We start from the raw sequence: 9,135 nt of genomic DNA, 5'->3' as shown, positions 1-9,135 counted from the left end.
CCTGGTCTTGCTGCAACTTGATATCCCATGGCTGGTTGATATACAAGGAAGGCCTGCCCTTTTCTGAAGGGAAGGGAAAGGGAATGGATTGGGGAGAGGGAAATGTGTGGAGAGGAGGGAGGGAGGAGAAACTGTGATGGGGCTGGGAAAAGTAAATTAATTAATTAATATTTTTTAAAAAATATAAAAAGACTAGAAGAATAATAGCATGTGCCTATTGTCTTAAAATGCCTAGGTATGGGGATTCCTCAAGAGTTCAGGAAGAACTTAAACCTAGAGAGACTGTCCTGAGGGACTGGAAGATGATTTTATGCTTTGGGTTATTACAGCTTTCTCTCTTCCAGAAAAGCATCTCTGACCACTTGACTTCAAGATGCTCATGATAAGGAAACAGACTCTGGAGGAGAGGGATGAGGTCAGGCGGTGTGGAAAGAAGAGGAACATTGACTGACCTTGCAAGAAGCTGTGTCCACACAGTGATGACCTCCTCTCATGGAAGGCTGTGCCCTTGTGGGCAAGAAGGTCATCTTTCACATTAGATCCTACCTCTACCCCGGCTGCACACAACACCTTACATTCATTTATTCATTTACAAGAGAATCTGATGGGTGTTTAGCAAGTGTGTGTGTGTGTGTGTGTGTGAGAGAGAGAGAGAGAGAGAGAGAGAGAGAGAGAGAGAGAGAGAGAGAGATGTGTGTGCATACTTGTGTTGTGAGGAAGGGAACAGAGATTGGCATCAGGTGTCCTCCCTAGGCTTCACCTTATTTTTTAGTATGGGATCTGTCATTAAACCTGGAGCTTACTGGTTGGCTAGACTGACTGGCTGTTGGATTCTGGGGATCCATCTGTCTCTGCCTGCAGGTGTTGGGGATATAGACTGCTACTGCTGTCCAGGCTCTGATATGGACACTGGAGGTCCAAACTCCAGTTCTCATGCTTGCACAACAAGCATGTTAGCAAATAAGTTATCTCTCCAACCCAGAGTTTGTTTCTGTTGTTTTGTTTTTTAACTTTATGTATGTCTTAGGAAAAAAAGAAAGAAAGAAAACTGAAGAAAAGAAAAAAGAAAGAAAAGAAAAATTTACTGAAAAAATTTGTCTGGGTATTGTTGTGTATTCCTACAATCCCAACACTTGGGTGGAGGTAGGAGGATCACAAGTTTGAGACCAGCCAAGGCCACATAAGGAAACAGTCCCCCTGCCAAAAGGTTTGCATACAGTCCTGGTACCATTGCCCTTCTTAAGGTGCTTAGTACACCCATCTCCTCTCAAACTTCCTTATGCTCTTGTGGGGAGCTTTGCAAGATGTTCTGTTTGTTAGGGTTTTCATAATGTGTTAAGAAGTTCACTTTAAATCCATCTTGTTAACATATTTTAAAGTGCACAATATGGGGCTGGAGAGATGGCTCAGTGGTTAAGCACACTGACTGCTCTTACAGAGAACCCAGGTTCTATTCCAAACATCCACATGGTAGTTAACAACCAACTCCAACCCCAGTTCCTGGAAATCCAAAATGTCTTCTGATCTTTTCAGGTTCCGGTACACATGTGGTACACAGACATACACTCAGACATGCACACACACACACACACACACACACACACACACACACACACACACACACAGTACACAATACTGTACCATTGACTTCAGAGATATCTTACACAGCAGATCTCTAGAACTTTTTGTCTTCTATAATAGAAACTTCATTCAATTTCCATAGCTCCCTCCCCCCCCCCCAGCTCCTAGCTATCACCATTCTGTTATATGAACCAATATTCTATGACTGTCTAGATACCTTATATAGGTGAATACACTCCACTCTCCCTTACCTATAATGCTCATTCTGGACCAGTGATTCTCTACCAGTCTCTCTCAGAATCACACAGGACATTGCAAGCCTCTCTCCAACACAGAATGCTTTGGATCTTCACATTATAAATCTCGATAGGGAGGTGACTCAGTGGGTAAGGGTGCTTGCTACACAAGCCTGAAGACCTGAGTTCAAATCCCCAGCCCCACATTTTAAAAAGGCAGAGAGCTTGGCCACATGCACCCTGTAATCCCAACACTGTACAGAGCAAAGACAGGAGGCTCACTGAGGCTTGGCAGTTGCTACCCTACCGCCAGGTTCAATAAGAGGCCCTGGCTCAAGGAAATAAGGCAGATCCTCTGACCTCTGTGCACATGGCCCTAATACCACACAAACTCACACACATAAATAAATACACAAATATATAAATAAATAAATCTCCTGGAGTGAGATCTTGCTAGGCAACTGTGTTGTGCAACTCTGATGACAAGTGACTGAATTCAAACCGATGAGTTGTGGCATCTAACCACTCAGACATAATCCAATTTGGCTGGGATCCCAGCAGAGAGGTCAAAAGGGCTGACAAGTGGGGATTGGCATAGTCAGGGTTGTCCCCAAGCAAGGCCCCATTAGCTATGGGGTAAAGCACATTGTTCAAAGGACAAGGCACACACAACACCAGGGCCAAATGAACAATGAATATTCTCACTCCCAAAGGCAGAAACAAGTGTCCATGTCCAGTAGCTTTGGCTGACAGAATAAGATGTGAAGGCTTCAGTGAGTGAGTCAGATGGAGTAAGAGTGTGGAGTAAGCATGTGGCTGCCTAGAAACGTTCATTGCAAGGGAAGTGATGTCAGATCTGTCTGTCTTTACTGAGAACTGAGTCTAGATGGCTCAGACCAAGTGCTTCCTGCCCCAAGCTTAGGAGAAACATCAGGCAAGATTAGTGCCTCACTGGGCTTCAGCCTCCCTTTCGGCTCCTCACCAAACACAGCTAAGACTGTCTTTACTTGGAGTTGTTTAGTGAACCGTACTGGAAAACTAGGTCAGCTAATTAAGGTAACAGGGAGCATTGACTAGATCAATGTGTGTTCGTGGGGTTTTTAATCATATCAGACTATTGTTTGCCCTTTAATATTTTAATTGGCATGTATTCATAGTATATGGTCCTGGGTTGCACAAGGACATTTGCATCTAAATATATATATATATATATACACACACACACACACACACACACACACACACACACACACACACTTTGAGCATATTTCTCCCCTTACCCCACTTGCCCTCCCATTTTAAAGCTGTCACCTTCCCATTAGTTTGCTGTGTTTCCATAGACAGTGTAGTGGCTAGTGTTGTCAAATTGTTGGAATCTAGACTCACTTAGGATGTGATAGTCTGGGCATGTCTATTAAGGAGTATCTTTGTTATATGGGAAGATTCATTTTAATTGTGGGAGGGACCATTCCCTGGGCAAGGGATGCTAGATTAAATAAAATGGAGAAAGCAAAGTGAGCAAGCATCTGACTCTGGCTCTTGACTACAGATACAATGTGACTAGCTCCTCCAGGTCTGATGGACTGTGTCCTGGTTTGCTTTCTATTGCTATGAGAAAACACCATGATCAAAAACAAGGGAGGAAAGGGTTTATTTCAGATTAAGCGAGTTTAAAGGGAATCAGAACTCAAAACAGGAAGCAGGTGGGGGGGGCAGTTGATGCAGAGACCATAGAGGATTGTTGCTTACTGACTTGTCCCTCAAGGCTCCCTCAGCTGGCTTTCTACATAATCCAGAATCACCAGCCCAGAGGTGACACTACCACCATTAGGCTGGACCTTCCCACATCAATCATTAAAAAAATATGCCACACACTTGCCTGCCTAGGATCCACAAGCTGGAGAAAACATTCAATGTCTGGGGTTGACTTGATTACTTAAAATGATTTTATTCAGCTGCATCTATTTTTATGCAAATAACAAACTTTGGTCTTTATGGCTGAAAAAAAATCCATTGTGTCTTATAAGCCATATCTTCTTTATCCATAGCTCTGGAGGTTATTATTTATTTATTTTTATTTTTGCCAGACTCTCACTATGTAGTCCAGGCTGGCCTCAGATTCATGATCCTCCTTCCTCAGACTCCTAAGTGCTGTGATTACAGGTATATCCACCACATTTAGCTTTTTAAAATTTATGTTAACCGTCATCCAATCAGGGAAAGAAGCATGCTAGAGATAAAACTTAGGGCCTTGCAGAAACAAAGCAAATGCTCTATCCATAGCCCTAGTAGTCTTATCCCAGAAGATAATCTGCAAAGCTCTATCTATCCCCTATACCCAACAACCAATGAGCAGCTTGGGAGTCAGATAGACTGGAAGTCTACAGCTCTCTGTCCCATTGCAGTTTCTAATTGCTCCAGGAGCCACTTCAGCATGGAGATTCCCCTGGGCTGTTTGTTCTCTTTGCTAGGGTTATTAGAGTGGAAAGGATTTGGGCATCAGGGCAACTTCTGTGTATGTAAGGTTTAAACTGGATATGCATTCTCATCCAGCCTTCAACTTTCTTCAATCTGTAGAGATGAAGATCTTGACTCTTGGGAGTTAAACAAACAAAAACAAGCTCTTAACTTTTGGCTGTCAATAAGGACAGAGAAGTGGTTGAAGTTTGAAAGTAATTTGAGGAAAGAGGGGCACAGGCATGCTGACAGAGCATGTGTAGGAGCCAGAGGATAACTTGGTAGGAGATGGTTTTCTTTCACCGTGTAGGTCATCAAGCTTGTTGGGAAATATCAGTAGTACAGCTCTTACCCAACACCTGTGAATTCCTAAATTCAACCTCTAGCTCTAGGACAGGGAGTGGAGGGGCTGAGATGACTAGAGTAAAGTACTTGCTGTACTCTGTTACCAACCTGAGTTCAGATTCCCAGCACCCACTGAAGCTGAGTCTCAGTGCTCCTGTGGTGAGATGGGGGAAGGGGATGGCGGAGAACCAGGAATCCTCTGGTCCTGGGCTAGCTAACCTAGCATAGTCAGCAGCAATCAAGGAACTTTGTCTCTGGCAAGGTGGAAGGCAAGGATCAGCACCTGGAGTTATCAGCTGACCCCTCCAGGTGGGCACACACACCTGCACACACAGAAACATGGGCTTTTTTGTTTAATGGAGTCTAGCCTAGGTGTGGTACTGTACGCCTATAATCCCAACACTCAGGAGACTGAGGCAGGAAGATCAGAAGTTTGATGCCAGCCTAGGCTATGTATATATTATATTATTATTCTGTCAAAAAGGGAAAAAAAACCACCAACAAAAGTCTATTAATTTAAAATTAACATATTTTATTAGTTCTGAAATGTACAAACTTGACAATCTGTTGTGTCCTGTTTAAAGGAAGGTGACACATGGTTCTTCGAGGAGCTGGCAAGTGCACTGGCCATAAATATCAATAAAAGACACTTTGTGGCCTGGCAAGATGACTGACTCATCAAGTAAAGGCACTGACAAGTCTGACGACCTGGATTCAACCTCTGGAGGCTGAAGAGATGACTCCTGCCAAGTCTTCCTCTACACCTGTGCACTCCTGCACACTCACACATGCACTCACTCACACTAATTGTTAAAAAAAAAAAATACTGACACTTGTGCCCACAAAAGGCCCAGAAATGAGTTTCGTCGGTATATCTCAACCAGGTTTTTATTGTTCTAGCAACTGCAAAATATACAAATTTCTGAAAGGCATATCCTGTTTAAAAGCTTGCATAGCTTCTTTTCCAGGTCCTTGAGAGAGACAATTACACGGAACATGAAGAAGTCATCAATCACACATTGAAAGGCTCCAAACCAATGAACAATTAAACCCAATCTGTACAGCTTTCTATTTTTAGGCTCCCTTATACATATTAAATAAATAAATAGCACATCTGCTATCAAAATAATAAAAAAATAAATTTCAAGTATTACAAATGAAAATATCATTGGTGTGGTTCCAACAGTTTTTCTTCTCCCCCATAAATGAAGGGTGTTGGCCATGGTTGAAGGGAATGGGAGACATTCACCCCCAAAACAAATATGCAAAGTTAAAAATATTGGTCCCTATTTTATTTTGTTGTTTTGGATGGGAGTGTGTAAGTTCTGTGAGTGACTGCCACCCCATCCATCCAGTCGCTGTGTTTCAGGTCAAGCTGTGTTCCGCCCCTTTCGTGATCTCCTTCACAAGATGTGAAGCTTTCGGTTGATGTGCTGACTTAAGTTAGACACAGGTGACCACGCCTACCTGTCTCAGCCTTGAGAGTCTCTACGTTCTAAGAGTTGGTTCTGTAACTAGAGTGTAGATGTGCTCCAAGGGGACACCTAAAAAACTTGTGCAAAGCCACACTACCAGATATGGTGGCTCAAGCTTATAACCCCAATGCTGGGTTTGGGAAGCTGAGACAGGAGGACCGCAATAAGTTTGAGGCTAGCTTGGGTCCTGTTAAGGTCCTATCCACCCCCCCCCCAACTTGCAGGTGCCCTGCATATACCCTTGTCAAGACTCAAGTCACTAAGAGGGAACAGTCCCAGTCTTATGTACATAGTCCTCTCTCTGGTGACCATAGATTTAAGGGGGAGTGGGCCGGACTGAGAATGTGAGTGGTTAGCTGTGAAAATCAGAGTGACTTTAAAGCATCCAAAACTCATCCTTGTGTCACCCCAGGACCTGTCTCCTGAGCCGGGGAGCATAGGAGATGGCAGAAAGGAAAGTGACCTTCAGTGCCAGCTGCGGGGCATCCTTTTAAGGGCTCATAGGATGTCCTCTCCTCCCCCAGAACTTGAGTGGATAAACGGGGAGAAACAGGCAGACAAAAACAATAGGTAGTTATGTCAGCACTGCTTTCAGGCCATGCCAAAAAAAAAAAAAAAAAAAAAAAAGTCACAGACATCATGAAACCAACAAGGACAGTTTTCTACTCTTGGGAACTCCTTGGGATGCCCAGAAAGGTAGTATCAGGCATATAGCAGATACTAGGCCAAAACGGAGACAGCTCTAGGAGCAAGCAGCCTGGAACAAGCTTACTTGGGCTTCTTGGGAAATGTGAGTCAAGTGTGAAGAAGGGTGAAGTGTGAAGTTGAAGGCTCTGAGCCTCCCCATCTCACAAACACTCCAGCTCCTCTCATTCAGCAGCTCTGCGCTTCCAAGGGCCAACACCCTGCCATCTAAGTTCCTGAAATGGGGTGTGACTTTTGGTCACACTTCTGCCCAAAAAAGAAGATGAAAAAGGTGAAGAAAGGAAGTGGGAGGGGAGGGGGAAAGAGGAAGAAAGGAAGGAAAGTGCAAATCAGCCAGCCACAGGATTAGCTCGGGTGCCTCCAGGCCCAGGTTGGAGAACAGAAGACCTAAGGGCCCCTGGGATGAGGAGGCCCCAGTTATTTATCAGCAAAATGCTTCCTTCCACTGAGGCAAACAGTGTGTCCCCTAACTTGAGACCTAGAAGGGATGTGGACAGGTGGAGGAGCCAGGGCATGCCATTGCTCAGCTGACCAGTGGGCCTCAGCTCAGGAACTCCTCAAAAGGAGAGAACCACCACACCCAACGCAGCAAGCATCCAAGTCCCCTATCTGTAAGGCCTCTTCCCAAGCCAAGATGTAAAAGCCACAAGAGTATTTGAGCATCCCTGAGCCTCTGGCAACTGGGGTCTAACTCACTCTGAATTCCAAGATTATCTGCCAATCTTGTCTTCCAGCTATCAACATGCCAGGCCAGGATCCAAAGAAACAAAACAGAACAGCATGGTGGCATCCAGTACCCCCAGTTAGGGGCCTGATCTCATCTCCTATAGAACTACAGTCCTCCCCATGCTTCAGAAGGGTCTGTGAGGTCAGACACCCTGGAAGTCCCAGGAGAACAAAGGGTGGGGAGATCTGCAGCTTTGCCACGGGAAGCTGGAGTCTGTAGAACTTCCTAGTTGTCTCTGCCACCCCAACATCTCAGTGGGTGCTACTACTCTTCAACCAGCAGACCTCCACTGTCCCCCAGTCCAGAAGTACTTAGGATCACTTGGCCTCAGGTAGATGAGTGGGCACGAGGCAGGCTGTAGGAATGGAATGGAACCCATATTTCAGCTTCAGTGCTTCTGGGAAGACTCGGCGCCACTCCGTGGGCTCTTCATGTTCTGTTTCCAAAAGAGAGGAAGGGGGAGTCAGGACCCGAAGCCGGCTACTTCTCAGGCTGGAGGCTCAAGACCATGCCACAAGACACTTCCTCCCGCCATTCCCCCAAAGAACAAACCCCTGGCAGAAGATGATCACAGAACATGGGGAAGAGCTCAAGTATGTCTGAGAACATGACAGAAAACACCCTGGGTTACAGCTTAGATTCCAGCCAGAAGGGCATGGACAGCGGCAGGCACGTGACTGCTGCTCCAAGCTCAGACAATGCTACTTAGAGAGGACAAAGGCCTTGAGGCACAGATAGGAAAGTCATGCACCCTCTCCTTTAGCAACTGAAGACCACTCTCTGTGTCACACAGCCCTCTCACGTTGGCCACAGCCAGGTCAAGATCAGCTGGGACTGTCTGAGACAGCAGAGCACCTCTCTGGAATCAGCTAACAGAGCCTTGCACTCAGCTACAGGGGATCCCAATCTGGCCACATTGTCCCAAAGAATGCAAGAGACAAGTGGGATGCTTGGCCATACAATGGAGGCCCAGTAGTGGCTGTGCCATTAAAGTCTGCCACATCTTGACCCATGTACCCCTTAGGAATAAGTCTCACAAAGCATTAGCTGATATCAAGGTCCCTTTTAAATAAAATGCTAAGTCACTTGACTTGAATACTGGCCCGCAGGCATCTCTCCCTAAAACCCCCCCACATCTAAGCCTTCAAAATAAGAAATACCCAATAAAAGTATTCTGTGTGGGCCCTCAAACTCCAGGGACAGGATCATGGAGAGATGGATTTCAGGCAGACAGGAGCCTAACTGTGGATGTTTAGAGAAGCGACACTTAGTTCTGGGCTGCGCTGCAGTCACCACTCACATCTACCTGAGACTTGGGAATCCAGGCAGCAGCGCCCGTGTGAAATAGGGTCCCTTCTGGTAGTGCCCCAGCCACGTAGTGGGATCAAAGAGGGGAGCGTGTGTACTCCTGCCACATGCCAGGCCCAAGGCCTCCAGCATTCATACATGAAGACAAAGTAACAGTGACAGTGGCAAGCCACATGGTGAACAGTGTCCACATTATGCCCTCAGGGGGCCTGGCTCAGAACACACAGATGGATGGAACAGGACGCCACATCAATGACACTGCTTGAAAGACCACCCAGCACTGACACGTGAGCGACAGACT

General features: G+C 45.7%; 1 protein-coding gene across 6 annotated transcripts in view; it reads right to left on the bottom strand.

The window, feature by feature from the left end:
• Positions 1 to 5,489: 5,489 nt before the first annotated feature.
• Positions 5,490 to 9,135, bottom strand: part of Pfkfb3 (6-phosphofructo-2-kinase/fructose-2,6-biphosphatase 3) — an 82,771-nt gene continuing 79,125 nt past the window's right edge. For all 6 annotated transcript variants that reach the window (XM_051194825.1, XM_051194821.1, XM_051194824.1 and 3 more), the window contains one exon: positions 5,490 to 7,962. Coding sequence is in view for 3 of the 6 variants with exons in the window: in XM_051194822.1 (XP_051050779.1) it covers positions 7,915 to 7,962 (48 nt within the window). In the remaining 3 variants the exon portion in view is untranslated. The remainder of the gene's footprint in view (positions 7,963 to 9,135) is intronic.

The sequence above is a fragment of the Phodopus roborovskii genome, unplaced genomic scaffold (assembly GCF_943737965.1).
Source record: "Phodopus roborovskii unplaced genomic scaffold, PHOROB, whole genome shotgun sequence".
Classification (NCBI taxonomy): Eukaryota; Metazoa; Chordata; class Mammalia; order Rodentia; family Cricetidae; genus Phodopus; species Phodopus roborovskii.
This window is presented reverse-complemented; position numbering and strand designations above follow the sequence as displayed.